This window comes from Suncus etruscus, chromosome 1 (genome assembly GCF_024139225.1).
Source record: "Suncus etruscus isolate mSunEtr1 chromosome 1, mSunEtr1.pri.cur, whole genome shotgun sequence".
In the NCBI taxonomy this organism is placed as follows: Eukaryota; Metazoa; Chordata; class Mammalia; order Eulipotyphla; family Soricidae; genus Suncus; species Suncus etruscus.
The window spans coordinates 153,492,211-153,512,587 of record NC_064848.1 but is presented as its reverse complement, the minus strand read 5'-3'; the positions used below and the strand labels follow the sequence as shown (position 1 = coordinate 153,512,587).

At 41.6% G+C, this 20,377-nt stretch overlaps 1 protein-coding gene across 2 annotated transcripts; it reads right to left on the bottom strand.

Moving 5' to 3' along the window:
- Positions 1–9,936: 9,936 nt before the first annotated feature.
- LOC126011015 (polyunsaturated fatty acid lipoxygenase ALOX15-like) lies at positions 9,937–19,962 on the bottom strand. 2 transcript variants are annotated; one of them, XM_049774663.1, is made up of 14 exons: positions 19,828–19,962; positions 18,242–18,470; positions 17,907–17,976; positions 17,685–17,807; positions 17,456–17,559; positions 16,901–17,061; positions 15,787–15,930; positions 14,356–14,565; positions 11,778–11,864; positions 11,510–11,679; positions 11,216–11,337; positions 10,514–10,614; positions 10,204–10,371; positions 9,937–10,116 (listed from the first exon to the last, which is right to left on the bottom strand). In XM_049774663.1, exons 1-14 carry the CDS (start codon positions 19,960–19,962, stop codon positions 9,937–9,939), a joined length of 2,004 nt encoding a protein of 667 aa, XP_049630620.1. The 2 variants fall into 2 exon arrangements, with proteins under 2 accessions (XP_049630620.1, XP_049630628.1); XM_049774671.1 differs by having other exon boundaries at positions 17,907–17,988; positions 18,266–18,470.
- Positions 19,963–20,377: the final 415 nt, after the last annotated feature.

Genomic DNA, 20,377 nt, shown 5'->3' with positions numbered 1-20,377 from the left:
TTTTTTTTTTGTATTTAATTTCCTTCTCTTGATCATGCTGCTTTCAGTATTTTATTTCTATGGTTTTCTATATATATGGTTTTCATCATAGTGATTAGAATGTACCTTGAGGTGTTTTTATTTGGGTCTCTTTTATCCAAGAATAAAGTTAATTAATTTGTTCTTTTGTATTTTTAAAAATTCTATTTAATTTATTCAGTTATAGCCAAACAAGACTTTTCCCCCTAGATCAAAGTCACAATTCCAACAAAAACTCCTGTCACTAGTGAATTTTTCAAGGTTTTATTTTGGTGAATTTTTCCTTTAGATTCTTCTGAGTTGTTCTTACTTGTTGGGAGATGATAATTGTGCTATGTATGTAGTTTCTAAAAGAACTCTATATTTTCAGGAATTTGTACAGTTATATGTTGTTCAAATAAATCAAGATCTGTATGCTCTTAATACACCTATTTTGTTTTTGTTGCTTTTCTGGCTTCCTTTATTTTTTATAACTTTGTTTAAAGACTATACTTTACAAAGTTGATTATAATATAGTAGTTTGGGAAGGCAGAATGATAGTGCTGTAAATAGGGTGTTTGCCTTGCATGAGACTGACCCAGGTTCAATCCCTGGTACCCCATATGATCCCCTGATTACTGCCAGCAGAGCGAGGAATAACCCCTGGCACAGTTGAATATGCCCCCCTCAAATAAACCAAAATATATTTGGGGGGCACTTCGTGTTTCAGCACCAATCTTACCACCAGTATGATCTGCTCTCCATCATTGCCCCTAATTTACCACACCCCCAAGCATGTCTCCTTAGCAGGCACAAAGTAATTTATTTTATATTGCTTCTTACAACAAACTGTTAAATAAAATTATTTTTAAGTTCAATAAATATAATTTTGTGAAGATTGTTATATTTCACATGGTATACAGGGTATTATTAAAGTCTGAGGATTTACTGAGCTATTTGTTGTTAGTTGGGCCTTTTTGTTATTGTTTTTACTTATTGAGCTAAGTGGGCATCTATACTACTTTCCTATCTAATTTTCTGGGCTGACAGTATGGTAGAATATGGAGGTGTCACATGGCCACATGTGTGGCCATGCTCTCCAGAGGTTGTACAACTGAAACAATTCACCCCAAAGATCAGTGGGGAATCTAATCAACTTGGCATCTCTTCTAAGATTAGTCCATCATAAAGCAGTGAAACTGGGCTTTTTACATGGAGGAGGCTATGAGATGTGAGTGTGGCTTCTGGTGCTTCTGGCAATTTAGGAGCTTGGGAGAGGCTGCCCACACCCACTCCAAGAAAGCCCCAAAGTTTTCATCTGAAGACCAGTAGGCCCAGGAGTTTTGTTGGCTTGGCGTATCTTCTGAGATTGTGAAACAATAAGGCCATTTATATAGTGGTACATGAGGGTGTGCGGCTCTGTCTTCAGCAGGGCTGTAACTTGGCCCCATAGCTTGCAGCTAGAAGACCAGTGTTCCTGTGTGTTTCAGCAGCTTGGTGTCTCATCTAAGATTAGTTATGAAGCTCCAAAACTGGGAGGCTATGTAAATACAATTAGTTTTACTAAGAGAAAGAAGCAAGTTTCTGCTATCAATCATGTTCCTGTATACACTCATTCTTCCTTACTCCTCCCCTAGAGTATTCAGGATCTGCAGAGAGCCTGGATTTCTGTGATTCTGTAAGGCAGCACACCAAGGATAACTGGTGTTGTAGAATTTGACTGAGTTTCTTGAAGCCTATAACTGAAAATCTCAACTGCATTCCCCAGAGTACATTCAGAGTTTGGGCTTAGAAACACCAGCAGATCTGATATCTTTTGAGATTTGAAGGTGTAGGCCAGGGGTCTTCAAACTTTTTAAAGTGGGAGCCGGATTACGGTCTTTTAGAGAGCTGGAGGGCCGGATTATGGTCCCTTAGAGAGCTGGAGGGCCGGACTATATGAGCTACTAATTCCTACTCACACTGCACATACCTTATATAAATAAAATGAAAACCATTTATAAATAAACAGATCACGCGCCAGTATTTCAATGGGAACTGTGGGCCTGCTTTTTGGCTAATGAGATGGTCAATGTCCGGTTCCATATTTGTCACTGCCAGCCGTAACAAGTGATGCAAGTGGGCATCAGTTAATCTTGATCTGGTTGGAGATTTCAGATGTTTCATTCTTGAAAAAGTCTGTTCACAGGCATAAGTGCTACCAAAGATGGTTACCATTTTGAGTGCATGGTTCCTGATATTTGGATATACACTGAGTGTATATGCTGGCAGGTATCTTGGCAACCAAACAGCGCTCACTGCTGGCGGGCTGGATCAGACTCCTCTGCGGGCCGTAGTTTGAAGACCCCTGGTGTAGGCAATAGTGTCCCTACATGAGAGCAGCACCTCAGCCTAAACCCTTTTCGAAATCAGCAGCTGCAACACATAGAAGTTATGTGTTGTCCAGGTCAGTGGCTCCTAAGTGCAAGGTTACATGCACTACCTATGCAGCTGGAAGTTCACCAAGCATGAACTCCCCTCCCCAGCCCATGGCCATCAGGCTGCACAGGTAGTACTATCACATAGCTCCTCAGCCACTGTTCTTGAGTCTCTTAAGAGTCCTGAGCTCCTTCAGAAGACCCTGAGACTTCAGTCATGACTAGATGCAGGGCAGGCAGCCCAGTGATCTTTGGGGTTAAAACTTTGGCTAAAGCCATCCTGGCCCTAAGGCAGGCAGAGCATGGGCAGGGCATAGGCATAGGTAACAAACAGGGTCTGCCTGGTCCAGGCTCTCTATCCAATCATTTCCTTTCAAATTGGTGTTTAGCTCCCGGGCCTTCCACTAATAGTTATTAGAAGAATCTATCCCCACCTTGTGGGGATGGAGCGGTAGTGCACAGTTGGTAAGACGTTTGCCTTGCATGTGGCTGACTAGGGTTTGGTCTCCTGGGATTTTGATTTCCTGTTTCTATGTCTCCTGAGATATTTTTGTTAGAAAAAAATGATATTTAAATATTATAATATGGTATTTCTGAAAATATGTTTTACACTTTCTTCAAAATTTGTTGATTTTTCTTGTTGAAATCTGTAGTCATTCATTTAATAATAACTTCAAAACTTTTTGCAGAGACGAAATTCTTTGTAATTAATTATTATTATAGTTTGGTTTCTTTAATTTATAGTCAGCTAGAAGTGTTAGAGATTTTTTTGAAATTTTAAGATCTTAAACAATAACAGTTTTATATCTCTCTTAATATTTGCAGTTTCCCGGCCCCCCTCTCCCCCTTTCCTCCGGATCTCCAGGTGGGTTTCTGGGAGGAGCTGATGGGGCACCCTGGGTTATTCCCCACTCCCAGGCCGGGTCTGGGGACCGGCCTGGGTTGGGCTTAAATCCCTGTCCTTCAGGCTTGGGAGGGTCTCTCTCTCCCTTCCTGGAGCAGGATTTTTAGCAGCACGGGCGGGCAGCTGGCAGACCTCCGCATGTGCCAGCGGCCTTTTGGCCTGGCCTAGGGTAGGGGGGGCCCCGGACCTGGGTCACCCGGCCCCCCTCTCCCCCTTTCCTCCGGATCTCCAGGTGGGTTTCTGGGAGGAGCTGATGGGGCACCCTGGGTTTTTCCCCACTCCCAATCCGGGTCTGGGGACCGGCCTGGGTTGGGCTTAAATCCCTGTCCTTCAGGCTTGGGAGGGTCTCTCTCTCCCTTCCTGGAGCAGGATTTTTAGCAGCACGGGCGGGCAGCTGGCAGACCTCCGCATGTGCCAGCGGCCTTTTGGCCTGGCCTAGGGTAGGGGGGGCCCGGACCTGGGTCACCCGGCCCCCCTCTCCCCCTTTCCTACGGATCTCCAGCTGATGGGGCACCCTGGGTTTTTCCCCACTCCCAGACCTGCTCCAGGGTTGGCTTAGGGGGTGGCGTTTGATCTGGGGGGTGGCAGATAACTGCTCAGCTATACTCAGGCTGTCACTGGCAATTTCATACCAGTCTACATTTTGAAACCGCGCGGGGGCGCTAGCTCCTCCCAACCACCAGTACCCCTGATTTACCCTTCTTACCTTCAGTAACAAACAGTTTTAATCTCTGTCCAAAGACATACAGTAGATCTTACAAATCTCAGAACTATTTAGAAGGACATAAATCGAACACATATATATTTTGAATATTTTATGATTATTTTCTTTAACTACTGTGACTCTCTATATATTCTTCTACCATCATTTTCTATCCACTTTTCATCTTGTCTTTTCTTTGTAAGCTGTATAGTAAGGATTGTTGGTGGAACTGTCCCTCAGTTTGATGCCTATGATTGAACTATGTCATGGAAATTGCTGGTCTTGTTCCTATTGCCTCCAAATGCACCAATAACGCTTCATGGCATTGATCCTTGTTTGCATAGACACATTAAAATGGGAAAACACTATACATACAGATTAGTTATTATCTAATAAATCTCATTACAATGTACCTTACACCCTGAACATTGATATAATGACCTGGCACAGGCCTCAGATGAATGGGCATTCTCCATTCACACTGGAACCAGGCACGCTATCTACGAAACATCCAAGGTCTTTTATAGCAACAGTTGGAAGCAGTCCTCTACCAGGAAAGACACTACCAAGGGTCTGACATCGACCTCCTAAAAAGACACCTCCGTTTACACTGAGAAGACGTGACAACAACAATGACCTGCGATAAGACGTGACAACAACAATGACCCGCTCTACAGGACATGGTTCTCTCTATTGCCCCTTAAGTGTGAGATGAAACGAGAGAATGCTCTGCACCATCCTGACTGCTATATGAGACATGTAGACTCCAGGATCTTTAATACAGAAGCATGATACCAACAACAGAGACTATGTGAGGAATGGAGGTGTATTGCCACTACAGACGATGACTTGAATTGGACAAACTAGTTTGCCTGGAGCCTAGAGTCAGTCCTGTGCCAGGAAACTTCAGGGGTAGGGTCTCCATCTATTTAGACCATAATTTGTCTTTCCATGTCCCTTATGTTTTGGTGGGCCTATGCAAACAAATGCCACTTTAATATCGTTTTTTACTATGGTCCCTTGACTCCAATCCTTAAGAAAAACAACCCACTAAAACTTTTGAGGTTAATTTAAACTAGTAAGCATGTGCATGGATCTAGATAAATGTACTTTGCCCTCAATGTTTAAAGAGTTACATAAGTCTAATATCTTTAGATTATATGGTGTGCTGCTAAGAAATAATATGTACTACAACGGGGGATTTGAGGGACAAAGTAATTGTATGGTACATGGGTTCAGTTTTGTTTTTCTTAATGTTCTTTGGCTGAAAGTATAAGGCTGGGATATCATCGATGGGACTACTGAGAATCCTGTTTATGGGTGATTGGGCTTCCACTGTAACTTTACCCTGTCCTCTTTCTTTGCATCTTTGTTGTCATAATTAAAATAAAAAAAAATAAATAAAAAAAAATAGAAAAAAAAATATTTGCAGTTTCCCTTATATAATACTTAACGCAGGCTGTGCACACTAAGCCCAGAAATAAATCTAGTTAAAGCTTAAGGTAATCTCATATTCAGAAATCTATCCTGTCCCAGGCATGATGAGCTTGATATTCCCTAATATGCATGAGCACTATTTTGTTAAGAAAGCTTAGGAGTCATTTATTGATATTTGGCCAAATGATTCAGGCATTTCAAAGCTAGGATCCTATACTGTAGAGGATTTGACCTTCGTGGTAATAGTGACCCCCAGGGCCACCACAGCAATACTGGGGAGCCTCAGGAGCCAAATCCAGTGGTACTTGGCAGTGTTCGGGGCCATATATTGCTGGGCTCAAACTCAGGTCTTGACACATGCTTTGCGGAGCTATCTCTCCTGGCTCATCACTTTAAAATATCTTGTGTGTGTCTCCTTCACCGCCCCCCCCCCGCACCCCACCAACTATTATTGTAATAGTGGTCCCCTCTTTGCCTAACTGCATTCCACTGCTATTCCTTAGGAATATCTAACATGCAGACCAATATCTCCTAAATTTTTCCTCCTTTGGCCCCTCATCTGAGCAAACAATGACCCCTACTTTTTGTTGTTGTTGTTGTTGTTGTTGTTTGTTTTTTGGGTCATACCAGCAGCTCTCAGGGGTTACTCCGGGCTCTGCCCCCAGAAATAGCTCCTGGTAAGCTCGAGGGACCATATGGAATGCTGGGATTTGAACCACCATCTTTCTTCGTGCAAGGCAAACGCTCTACCTCCATGCTATCTCTCCGGCCCCAATGACCCCTATTTTGCTCTCAAAATGCACAGAAATGCACGATTCAGGTTCCAAATTCTCTGGTGTGTATAGTGTTTTAACTTAGTGTTCGTTGATATTTTTCACTCAATGCTCTTTTCTTTTGTATCAGGTGGTGGGTGATAACATCTGGTGGTGCTCAAGGCTTACTCATGACTCTGTGCCCAGAAATCACTTCTGATGGTGCTTGGGTGATATATATGGGGTGTCAGGGATTGAATTCAAGTTGGTTACAGGCAAGGAAAGTGCTCTACCAGCTGACCCCATCACTCTGTAGTCTTTATGCTCCTAATTCATCTATTTCAATATTCCTTTCTCTGTTTTAATTTTTACACTGCAAGAAATTTTCTACATCTGTGAATCTTAACTTTTTTTAGAAACAAAGAGCGTTTGAGAATTTGGTGAAATGTATGCACCATGCCCTAACAAAGCACATGCATCTGTGATCCTATAAAGGTATCTGTAGGGGGAGAAATACATCCTAGAGTGGGAGGTTCTTAGTCCATTTCTCAGCACCTTATGGCCCCCTAAGCACTGCCAGCCCAAGTGTCACTCACTGCCTTCCCAAAACTTTGAGATGAGCATCATCAGGAAGGGCCCTGAATTCACAAATCTCTAAAGTGGCTCCCAGAGAAACTATAATTTTGAGACACTTAGGGTTTCCAAGAAGACTGTGAGTCCCAGATTCAGAATGTGGACACAATGACCAGTCATTCCACACAGCCTATCTCCACTTTGCTAGCATGTATGCAAGTGCCCTCGCATGTACTCACGTGCGCGTGCGCGCGCGCACATATACACACACACACACACACACACACATACACATCTGCTGAGTCTGCAGTGTTTGTGTACATGGTTGACAGCTGCTTCACTATATTAAAGAAGGTGTGTTTCCAAAGATGATGGAAGAATTGCTGCTAAGAAACTGTGATACCAAATATGAGGTACAATTGGCAATGACAGGTCAAGTAAAATCAGGCTGGAGAAAGACTCCAACATCAGGTCCACTTTACAAAGTGGGTTTCACCTGATGTGAAAAGCCACTACTTGCTAAAAATAGTTTCATTACCATTTACCTGTGAACAAGCTATATAAAATATAGCTGTAGTAGTAAATAATTAAATTACAGCAGGAGTAATGGCTGAACAAATGATATTGTAGATCTTTCTGAAACCCTCGAATGAAATTCTAAACTATTGATTAGTAACAGCAAATTTAATTGGGATAACTTCAACAGGGAAGTAAGAGAGCAACTTTTTACCCTTGAGCACCTCCAGACTGTAACCAATGCAATGGGAAAGAAGCATAGAATTCCACCATGTACAAAGTAATAGCATTAAAATTCACAACAAACTTATCAAGTGAGATTCTGTGGGTAAGATAAAATGATGCTATATATTTTTAAATGAAATTACTATGTCACTAAGAATACTATAACTAGCCAGACTATCATTTCTATTTGAAGACCCATACAAGCTTCATAGATAAGCAACAGCTTGGGAAATTCATAGTCTTGAAACTAATGGGCTAAATGCACCAATTAAGAAACAGAACATGGCAGGATAGATTAATCTGCTTCCTAAAAGAGACACAGTTAAATGGGCAGGGCAAGCATGAGCTCAAAGTCAAAGTCTGACTAACTCACTGTACCTATGTGCCTGAAATACAACTGTGAAAGACTTATAATTCACATTGTTCTCAATAAAAATTAAAATAAATAAATATAACCATAAAAGATCTATTACAGTCAGAAAAGACATAAATGAAGAATATATGTGACATAAAAAAATCAATAGAAACTCTGAGTAGCAGAATTAACAGGACCTTAGCACTAAATTATGAACCTTCAAGATTAGAAGGAAAAAACTCTAGAAAACAGCAGAAGGTGGAAAATAGCCTGAAGATAAGTGAACAGCATACCAGAGGACTAAGTGATAAATTCAAAAGAAACAATCACTGGAGTCCTGAAAAACTGAAAGGCAAATGTGATGAAGAAACAACAGTTAAAGAAATCATAGATAAAAATTTCCTAGAGTTGAGAATTAAAGGCACCAAAATCAAAGAGGTGAAAATAGACCTAGCTAGAAAAACTCCAAGACACATTGTACTCAAAATGACAAAATCAAAAGATAGAGCTAGAATACCGAAATTGGCAAAAAAAAAAAAAAAAAAAAAAACTTATATACAAAGGAAAGCAATCTAGCAATACAGCAATCTAGCAAATTAAACTCTACACAAGAAGAGAATCGAGGAGAAATATAGTACAAAAATTCAACCAAATGAACAACTCACCAAAAATATGCTACTCAGTTATATTATCATATATAGTTTGAAGGCATGATACAGATGTTCATGGGCAGGCAAAAGCTTTGGAAATTCATAACTTTAAGAACACTTTTATAAGAAGCTTTAAAAGAACTTTTTTAAGGCCTGAGTGAGTAGAGCATATCGAGTAGATCATTTGCTTTACACGCAGTTGACTCATGTTTGATCCCCACCATCCTATATGCATCCCCAAGCCTGCCAGGAATAACCCCTAAGAAACTCTAAGTATGACCCATAATCCCAAGAAATAAAAAAGCTTCTTTAAAGGACAAGAGAAACTTTCCCTTGCATATGGCACAAAGTAATGGTGCATATGGTTGCTCTCTATTAGATTAAGAAAAAATTAAAACATATAGCAATTAATAATCACAAATTGACTTTTATTGATTTATTCTTATAATTCTATTTCCTTTTTTAAAAAAGTTTTATTACATAAAGTAACATAAAAATATCGCCATGTGATTACCAAGGAAACAGTCTGAGAATGGGAGGGAACCTGGGGACATTGGTGATGGGATTGGTGTTGGAACAGTATATGCCTAAAACAACTCTATTATGAACAACTTTATAAATCAGTGTCTTTAAATTTTTTAAATAATAATAAAAATGTATAATTTTGCTATTGGTTTTTTTTTTTTTTTTGGTTTTTCGGGCCACACTCATTTGATGCTCAGGGATTACTCCTGGCTGAGCTCTCAGAAATTGCCCCTGGCTTGGGGGACCATATGGGACGCCGGGGGATCGAACCACGGTCCTTCTTTGGCTAGCACTTGCAAGGCAGACACGTTACCTCTAGTGCCACCTCGCTGGTCCCAATTTTACTATTGTTAAAGTCAACTTTGTTTCAAGATTCTTAAAAACTGTGGAGAAATATATATGATTATCTAATTCATTCTTTTTATTTTTGTGGGGCAGAGGTTTGGGATCAAGAGTATTGCTGGTTCTTTGATGGTGGTGCTTGGTAAACCATATGTAGAGCCAGGGATAAAATAAGGGTCAGCATATCCTAGGCAAGCACTTTAATCCCTATACTAATCTCTGGCTCAAAGGGCATGCCTGCAAGAGCTTGGAATCCTGGCTCTATTCTTGAAATTTTATATAAGCATGGCAATTATCTATATGAAGGGAAATCTGAATAAAGAGGGAGAGAGTAGGAAAAACTGCAGGAAAAAAAAAGGAGAAGCATGCATAAGTAGAGTAAAAATGTGTGCATTGTGAGTACAAACAATAAAATGTTAACTTTTTAGGGAGTGCAGAAGTTAGTAAGAGAGCCAGGTTGGGGGTAAGGTCAAGACTGAAAGCTCTAATGGATGAAGTTTGAGGCTTCATGGAAGAAGGCTGAAACGGCCAAAGGCTGGCTCAGATGGCCACACTGTTCTCTACCAGACTGGGTCTCAGGTACTCATAGGGCATATCCAGCTTCTCATTCCTCATCTCAATTTCTTTATCCAAAGCAGCCAGCTCTTCTCGGAATTTCTTAAGCAACATCTTGGGCTCATAGCCTGAAAAATACTCCTCCTCATGCTGTCCCAGTGCCACCTAAGTAAAGAGAAAAAAATGCAACTCAGACATTTAAGACATTTAGAGTGCTAGACTTTCTACAGAGCCCAGGCACCACACTCTTACCATAATGGGCTGACGTCTGCCTAGTTGCCAAGTGATGGACATCTGGAGAGAAGCCTGATGAAAGTTAGGTAGTGACGCCATCACTGTTTTCAATGTTACATCCTTGGTGGTTGGTGGGGGCAGTCTCATAGTGCAGGGTGTGTTAGGAACCCAGGTGAACCAGTCCAGCTAAAAAGAAGCAGATCTAGAATTTGTCTGCTAAGTATGATTTAATCCATAATCATTTAATCCATTAATAATTTAATCTGCACCCAGCTCTTTTTTAACTCCAACCCCAAATACTCAGCTCCAAAATCCCTATTGGAAGTACCTGGCCCAGATGGATGGAGGAATGCTGGCCAGTGCAGGTGAAGATGCACATAGTAACGAAGTGGCAAACCTCGTCCACAGACTGTAAGGAGACAGGAAACCCTACAAGGGAAAATGGGAGTGACAAAGTGAGATTACAAGAATAGAAACAATCCACAGAAATGAGAAAAAACAATACTTCCTAGATTTGAGGACCAAGAAAGAAGAGAGAACAAGAAAAAAGAGGCCAAGAAGTATCAGTAACTCCTATGAGAACTGTCATGAGTGAGTTGGGGTGGAAAAATAAATAGCTCTGTTACTTCAGCCCCATTCAGTAGTTCAATACACAAGTATGCCTCAAATCAGCTCAAAAGACTCAATAGAATTAGCTTTTCAGGTATTTAGCAATAAACTGACATTGCAGTGGTTGCTATAATGAGAATAATTATACCAAGAAAATAGACAAATTCTACAAATAAGACTTGTTCCCAGAGAACAGGTTAATAAACATTCATCAGGATCCATTGGTCCCTTTAAATTTAGGTCCTAGAAAAATTTTTTGTGCACATGATAGGGTCCTAACTCTAGATGAGAGGAAGACTACAAAGAGTCTTGGAAGCCCTTTGGGTCTTTCCTTAGAGGTTGAAAATCCTTCTAGAAGGTTCCATAGCATCCAAGGGGACTCGGGAAGTCCCATAGACTAACCTCTTATATTTCATCTTACCTCGGTCCTGAGCTCCAAGCAGCCCAAGTTCAGTGATCTCTTTACACCAAGCCTGCAGTTCAGCATCCTCTTTCACAGCTTCATTTGTCTTATAGAAAAGATTCACCATTCCCTCCACATAGCTGCCGGTGAAGGTAAGAAAGTTGAGATTGACAGGGAGCCCCATGCCCTCTTTCTTCTTGCCTGTCTGGCCAGGTCAGGAACTTCAGCTCCTCAACCAAAACACAAACTTTCTGTTCTCTAAGCTTCCTCCTCTAAGACCACCCCATCAATTTCATCTTCCCTTTGCCTCACCGTAGCAATATTTCCCAGAGTCTAAGGGCATCTTGGGCATAATAGCAAGACTTCACTCCCAGGAGACCTCGGTCAGCCAGATCATCAGGGGGACAGAATGAACGGTAGGTTAGAAAGGCTCCAGCTCGTTTGAGCAGTTCCACATGGCCTCCCCCACCTGTGCTCACCACCTGAAAAGCAAGGACAGGAAGATTTAGACACATCAATTCACTCTGTAGCTAGGATCAGAGAGACAGTCAATTCCAAATACCCCTTTTTCTCTTTATACCTGGTCAAAAACTCCCAGGTCAGAGACCAGTCCATTCCTTGCCCGGACGTTAATTTCCATGGTGTATCGCAGGTGAGGAATTATTAGCTATTAGGAGAAAAGCAAGAAAACAAAGAGAGAGAAATTATAGGTCATTGAGGGAAGTCAAGGTTAAATGTAGCAAATACTATCAGGTCTTCATGATAAGTACAAGCAAGAAGATTAGATGAGATGAGACCTTGAACATAATGAGAGTGAGAATGAACGTCGTTTGTTCCACAAACCATTGGTCTATGATAACTGAAATAAATCACTTTATTCTTTTCATATAAAGCTCTTCAAGAACTAACTCAATGTTTCTCTTTTTCTATTGTCACTAAGAGACTTCTTGGATTTTTTTCCTACTCTCACCTCCTCAACTTTTAAAGCAACGAATATGTTATGTACTTGTTATATACTGTGTATATTTTGAGTTTTATGATAAAAATGTATTTATTTGTCACACACAGAACCATTTTCACCACATAGAGGGGGCAAAATTGTCTACATTGTGAATGCATGGTCTAACCCAGTGGTTTTTCAACATTTAAAAAAAAAGTTTTACCTGAAGACTAATAAAAAATAGCTAAAATAAGACCAGAGATAGCTCAACGAACTGGAGCACATATGCTAAGCTCTGACTGGCCTCCCAGGTATAGCCCTAGTTGCCCACATAACTACTGAAAAGTTCCCCCTCAGTACAAACATACACCTAAAAAGAATAAAATAGCAAAATGATGTGTGTATACATACAGTTAAATAAAAGTCATTTTCTGGACAATACTGTCCTGTTTCTACTACATATCCAATATTATCAAATATTAAGCAGTAACAGTGTTTTTATAGACTGACAGGAAATTTCCAGTCTGGATCTAGCCCACAAACTAGTAGTTGAAGAAGCCACTAACAAAATCTGTCTACCTTTAGAATTCTCTCTTTCTCTCCTAACTTTACCCCTCTGTCTATTACACTCATCTCTTTTAGTTTTTTGTTTTGTTTTGTTTTTTAGTTTTCTTCAAAGGTTCCATGTCATTTGCACTGGTTGTCTCCTCTTCCTACAGCAATGTGCCCTCTCCATCATTTCATGGCTGGTTCCTTACAATCTTATTCTCAATATTCTTTCCTCACTATCCTAAATATAAACTTCTCATTATATCCCTGAGTTGATTCTCTACATTGTACTGATCATAGCATACAAGCTACAATAAAGTCTTCATGGTCACATAGTCTTTAATGCAAAATGAAAATTCAAAGGTAAGATTTTTACCTGTCTTGCCTACCACTGGCATCTAGAATTCCCCTTGGGAAGCACCCAACAATTAATAGGTAAATGTGAGAAGCTGTATGGATCTAGAGCAAAATTGAGGTTTCTGAGACTTTTTTCTCTCTTGTCTGTGTGCGGTCTGGCATAAGCCAGAGCTCAAAGGAAACAGCAACCACAAGAAATTGAAAAAACTTAGAAGTTTTCAACCAGATAGCTTGGAGAAGTGAGGTAACATCTATGGGACCCTAGCAACTATAGCCAGAACCAATCAGCTTTAAAGACACGTCCTGTTGAATTTTAACACCTTGGTAGGCCCTCTTTAACACCTTGGTGGGCCCTCAGCTTACATGCAAGTTAGAACATTTTGTGGTGAAAAGCTTGACCAGGTTACTGCTAGTTTTCCTCCCTCCCCATTTTATGCTATTGATACATGGAAAAATGTAGTTAAGATAAAGCAATAGAAATTTTAAAACATGTATTGCTAGCCCTATGCCTTATTTGGATATAACCTTTGCCTCAGGCCTGATTGACAGGCTGAGCACGCCTCCCTTTATGCATTTTCTATATAAACAGTGTATATCCCAATAAACTCGCTTTTGAACAGCATCAGTTGTCTTGAGCCTGTTTCTATTAACCTCTCACAGTTCTATTACAGCATAAGACCGGATCTGCTCGGGAAACCTGCGAATAACTAGCGACCCTTAACCAACCACTCCCGCAGGTCGGGGGTCCCCTCCGGGGGTCGCAGGTAAATAATATAATTACTATAATAAACTATGCTATTGCTATTGGATTATTGAGTTTTGAAGGAACTGATAAGTTCCTCCAATAGAACTTTGAGTTTAAGAACTCTTCAAAATGGTGGCAAATCTTTTATTTTTTTATTTTTATTTTTTTTTGGTTTTTGGGTCACACACGGCAGTGCTCAGGGGTTACTCCTGGCTGTCTGTTCAGAAATAGCTCCTGGCAGGCACGGGGGACCATGTGGGACACCAGGATTCGAACTAATCACCTTTGGTCCTGGATCGGCTGCTTGCAAGGCAAATGCTGCTGTGCTATCTCTCCGGGCCCAGCAAATCTTTTTATTAAGTTAAGGTTCCCACTCATTGTATGGAATCCTCAGTCATTTATGATACTAGTTGTACATTGCATAAAAATATTCACTATGATTTATACATTAAAATACCAGGATCTAATCAATAAATCATCTCCATTCCCCTTAGAGAAATTATATCACTCTGGTAAAATTTCATGTTAAGTCATGATTTTACATAGGAGTGAAGGAAATATACTTACCTTGAAGATGGGGTGTACTGATGGAAGGCACCTCATTGTGGCCACAGCAAAGACCTCAGCCATCAGATGTCCCCTCAAAAGATGTGACTGCAGCTCATGAAGCTGGAAATCAGAGCTACGGACCCAACATTTAGCCAGGAGCCAAGTCATTGGGGGATCCGTCGGCAGAAAAAGCATTGGAGGGTCAGCTCCCACTTTAGGGAGTTCAAGCTAGAGCAAAATCAAGAGTGAGAGAAGAGAGATAATAAGTGCTACATATGCAGCAGAGCCCCCATACCTTGCATAGCCAACTTCTTTCTTCTCCAAGTTTGGTTAGCTTTCTCTATTATCTATTATTAATGATATGTCTATGTCTATTCCCATATAGCTACATTTCTTTCCTCTACTTTTCCCTCCATTAACATTTTGTAAGCTGCTTGCCCTCAAATTTCTGCACAAATTTCTCTTCAACTACCTTCTTCAGTCTCTACTTCTCCTTTTAGAACCTTCAAAATGGACATTATTCCACATCCACACCCCCTTACTTTTTTTCCTTCAGAAGTATGAGCCTCAGTGGGCTGGGGATATGGTTCAGCAATCATTAGAATATATGCCTCACTTTTGTGAGGCCCAGAGTTTGATTCCAGGGCCATTAAAATCGTTTTAGCCTCTCTACTCTTTCATACTACGTCCATGTGGCTGAATTTCCTATTTTTAGTTTCCCTGATAAACTACTAGCTATCACAATTTGAATATCTCCCATGTACCTCCAAATTGTCATCATCTCTGTCCTATGTTTTTAGATGCTTACCTGACCTCTTCCTGCTATAATTCTTAAATTCAAGTCACTTTCATTTTCATCTGTATTCCAATTCATATTTTCTGACTATTACCCCTTCACCTCCATCATGGACATTTGCTTAGTAGCATGCCACCTCAATGTTTATTATCTTCCCAATGCATCCTAAACAGCCTTCACACTTTCCATGTACAAATATCTCATCTTAGTTTCTACAGTTTACTGTATTCTGGTCCATTATCTCACATTATTTCCCCAACACACAATTCCACTGTCTGCTGAGAATCTTTCTTACTCCTACACACACAGTTGCATCTTGGTCTCTCTACCCAAATCATCATCTACCCTTCTCTGAGGAAAGGTGCCAGCAAGATCTTGCTTGAAGATCTAAGTCCTTACCCTCCTCCAAAGTTTATTACCACTCCAACTCTAAGGGGGTGGTTCTTCCTAGACTATCTTCATTCTCTGGGACTTCCTGAGTATTGAAGTGTTTTACATTTGCCCTGTCCATCTCTCCAGCTAAATTACAACATTCCTCTACTGTAAATTGTCTTACTTTATTGCCTCTTTAAATGCCTAGCATAAAGCCTTTGTACAATCAAAATATACGCTGAGGACAACAACTGGGAAAGAAAAGTACTGAATTCTCTCACCTGGATGACCATGGGCAAAAGTGTGCCATTGGGTTCCAATTTCAGCATAACCAAGGGGGCAGCCAAGTATTGCTGACAACATAGAAAGTTGTTGGCCTTGATTCCTTCCAGCAAGGCAAAGTCAGCTTCAAATAGTGCACCTGCCTGAATTTAGTAAAGACTGCTGTCAACATAAGGCACCTTCTTCCCATCCCGATTCCCCAAAAAAGAAGAGGAAGAAGGAAACTAACTTTTGTCTATAACCTACTTTGTAACCAGGTAGTAAGTCACATACTCATTGACTCATGCAATTCATTTTTGGATTTTTCTTTTTTAGCCACAACCTTGTATTGCTCATGGTCCACTCCTGGCTCTGTACTCAGGGAACCATATGCAATACCAGGGATCAAACCGCATACAAGGAAAGGATCTTATCCTCTATGCTATCTAGCTGACCCCCTCATACAATGGGTTTTTTGTTTGGGGGAAACATCTGACTGTGCTCAGGGCTTACCTCCTACCTTTATACTTGGAGATCATACTTGGTGGTGATCAAGGGACCACATGCAATTCAAGGGATCAAACCGAGGTCATGACCAAAACAGTTACAGCAAGGCAAGTGCCTTACCTCCTATATTGTCTTTCCTGTTCCCTTCATATAATTAATATATTTATATTTTTTAATTAACCTCAGTTTTATAGAAGAGGAAACATAATAGAGGACAGTTATCTTGCTCAAAGTCACACAGCTTATAAACAACAGAGCCAGGATCCAAACTCAAGCCTATCTCACCTTATAACCCAGTGAGTTTTCTCTCCCAGTTAATTTATGTTGATTTACACAGACACCCAAAGCTGATTCTGTTATTCCACACCCTCCTGAAATCTATAGCATGATGTTACAGTTATGCATTTTTATTCTGTCTCCAACAACCATCACAAATCCTTCCTACACTATAAGCTATTATCCTAGGGACATATAACAGTTCTTTGGGATTAATCAAAATTTCTTCCATAGAATTTTTTTTGCCATCTGGCAGCAGCAAATTAAGCCAAGAAGGGTGCTACAGCAGTAATTACACTGATTCCCATCACCATACCACTATGTGGCCCCTAGGAGATCTTATGACCATACATGAAGCTCCTTTTCCAGTTGAACTTTCAGCTCTTCCATTTGTTGTGGAAATATGAGGCGGTCAGGAATGGCAGTAGAACGCCTCAACAACATGGGGTTGGCACCATTGAGAAATTGGTACCCAAAAAGGGCATCATCCTTCCAGGAGTCCCGCACCTTAACTGAAAGTGAAATTGTACAGCAGACTGTAAGACTTTAGTTTCTGTAAGATCAGGACATTCTAATCCACACCAAGCCACTATCTCCATATGACCCTAGCCTCCAATAGTTCCCCAACTCTATTTAAGAAATAGGATGGGGGGGGCAGAGAGATAGCATGGAGGTAAGGCGTTTGCCTTTCATGCAGGAGGTCATCGGTTCGAATCCTGGCATTCCATATGGTCCCCCGTGCCTGCCAGGAGCAATTTCTGATCATGGAGCCAGGAATATAACCCCTGAGCACTGCCGGGTGTGACCCAAAAACCACAAAAAAAAAAAAAAAAAAAAAAAAAAAAGAAAGAAAGAAATAGGATGGGATAACAAGTAAAAGTCTTGGGGGAAGTATTATGTACTAACCAGCAAGCTTGCTCTGGCCACACCAGAAGATTCGCTTAAAGTCATCTAGATCATTCCAGCAAGCAAGAGCATTTAAAGAGTCTTTGAGAGCCAGTTCTGTAAGCCTTCAGGAAAGAGAGAGAAACTTAATGATCATCCACTTTGGACTGACCAATTCCTATTCAGTCATAGACCACTGACATCCAGAAAACCAGGACATCTCCTTCTCACCCACACTTCTTGTTCTCACCCCTTAGCCAGGGAGGCCTCAAAGTCAAGTCTCTTGTCCTCCAGAAATCTCTCATCCACTGGGAGGTCTTCTTTCTTGGCCCCAGTCATGTTCAGGATTAACCCATCCTTCCAGTTCCCCCACCTGAGGCATAGAAATTAAATCTGGCATTGGCACTGTTCAAGGGTCAACCACTCACTAAGGGATCAGGAAGACCCAAGGGCATGGGGTAAGAGAGCTAACCGGTAATGCTTCTTTCTCTCTTTCAGCTCTTCCTCCCTGTGTTTTTTGAAGAAGCCTTGAGTGTCGTCTACTACTGTACAGCCTGCAAATGGAAATTAGGGCATGAACAAGGAGAAGTCTCATTGCACATTCTCAGCCTCCTCATTCTGATCCTCTGACTTTTGGTATCATGGCCCTCCCAGGACCCATACCCTGTTTTTCTGTCCCAACTCAGAAATCTACCTCCCAGACAACCCCAAGAGCTTCATTCTCTAGGTTCTAACCATCACTCCCAGACTCCTCCTTAGATTCCTTTCCACTTCTCTTGAACCCAAGAGACTTCCTTACATCCCCACCCACATCTACCCCCTGCAGCTCACCAGTGCCCTCTGGCAGGGCCAGGACGCTTCTGGTCTCCACCCAACGGTAACATGGGAAATAAAATCTGTCCCCGTTGGGCCCAGGACCCTGCACGGAGATCCAGTTACAGAACCAAGCATCATCTTGAAGGAGGTGCCTTTTGCACACTTTCACAAACAGCAGCTGCCCCAGGTATTCAGGCACATCCACCTTGAATTCTGCAGTCTACAGAGGAACAAAAGAGACTCAGCATCCATGGGGCTCACTTGAAGAGGCTTGAAGACTGAAAGCCCTACTTCAGAATATTCTTCCAATGAATCTTTGAGAAATACTGCAAAGCCAGAAAGAGGAAGGAGTGCACTCTGAAACTATTCTGAATAATCTAGTTTCTCAGTCATATGAAGTGGGAGAGGGAAGATGGGGATGTGCATTCCTTTCATTTTTTTCCCTCTCTGTAGTCATTGTGCTAAGTGCAGGGCAAAGTGGCACTGAGCTCCTGGCACCAGAACCTAGGTAAGAACACAGGTGAGCAAGAAACACTATTGAGCAGACACTGAGGGCCAAAGAACTCAGTGGAAACCAGGAAGTGGATAGAGCTTCTAAAAAAAAAAAAAAAAAAAAAAAAACACAGGGAAAGGGAGGATGTAGAGCACCTCAAACACCAAACAAGGGAATAAAAAGTCTGATGAATTTTTTTGATTTGTTTTATTTTGTTTGTTGTAAAATGGAGCCACACAATACAAAATTGCCCTCTGCACTCCTTTGTTCATTGCAGCACTATTTACCAGCAGATGAGTTGCTAAGAAAACTGGTACAGCTACACAATGGAATACTACACAGCTGTTAGGAAAAATGAAGTCATTTGCTTATACATAGATACATAGATTATTATGCTGAGTGAAATGAGCCAGAGTGAGAGGGATATACATAGAAATTATGTATATACACATATACATAGATATTCATAGAGGGATATACATAGAAACACTCATTTGTGGGATATAAGGAAAATAAAAGGTAATGTGGTAATAATATCCAGAGACAATAGAGAGGAGGGCCAAGAGGACCAGTATACGGTAAGAAACTTGCCACAAATAGTGGAGCACTGCAGTTAGGACAGCAAAGGGGGTCGGGAGGGGCGGATTCTAGGAAAGAGCAGGACAGGTGATGGGAATCTGGAGGGTGAGAAAAGGCAAAAAGTAACGTGAAAGTGGTCTTCTTGCATCCTCCCTCCCGCTCTCTCCCACTTACTCACCTACCCAACGGGTAATAAAGGTCACAAAGTTGAAGCTCTAACTACAAACAGCAGGGAAGGTTTACGATCTTGGATTTTAAAAATAAAGCAAATGGAAACTGGCAGGAGCTCCGGGAATCGCTGGAACTCCCGCCACAGGGCGCTCAGGGCGCTCCTCAGTACCAAGGTGTTTCTAAAGCGAAGACACTGGACGATCATCTCCCGCTATGTGCCGCTTATTGTAAAGCGCATTGCCGGCATTCTGGCAGAGCTCTTTGCGCAAGGGAAAAAGCGAACCCAGATGGTCTGTGCGGGTAGGACCCACCCCGCCCGGGTGTCTCCGCTCACCTTGCCCCGAGCTGGCCGCAGGCACATCCCCAGAGAGGCCTCCCCGTGCTGGCCCACCAGCCACAGCTGCACCTGGTTCTTGGACCCCGCATAGACTGAGCATCCAGTGGACACGCTGATGTTATAAACACCCATCTTTCCCTATATCGTTCTGAGTAGAAAGTCTTCGGAGTAGGAAGATGACCGGGTGGACACAGCGATTAAATAGCCTGAAATCCCGCCCCTTGGAGGCTTTGGTAAGGGCTGGGGAGTTTGGGGTGTAGCCCGATAGATAACAGCTCCAGCCAACACCTCCTACCCTCTGGGGGCAGGTTCTTACAGCCCAGAAGGAGGGGCAAGTCAAGAGCAGGGTATGCGGGTAGCTTATCTTGGTGACAGGAAGGTGGAAGAAGGCAGATAAGGATTTTGACAGAAAACTAGGAAGAAAAGACTAGATGCTGAAATAGAAAGAGGAATAGGAAAAGGTAGAGATGTAATCAGCAGCAGTCCTTAAAAGTTTCTTCGAATCACCCAATTCATTTCACCACTTTGAGCACTGCATTGCTTCCTC

Excerpts from the sequence above, each read along its gene's own strand:
- LOC126011015 (XM_049774663.1), bottom strand. The coding sequence starts at position 19,962 with ATGGGTGTTTATAACATCAGCGTGTCCACTGGATGCTCAGTCTATGCG. Across the intron at positions 17,808-17,906 it reads GAGAGAAAGAAGCATTACCG|GTGGGGGAACTGGAAGGATG; the intron begins GTTAGCTCTCTT and ends TCTATGCCTCAG. Across the intron at positions 15,931-16,900 it reads AACTGGAAAAGGAGCTTCAT|GCAGGTGCACTATTTGAAGC; the intron begins GTATGGTCATAA and ends TACTAAATTCAG.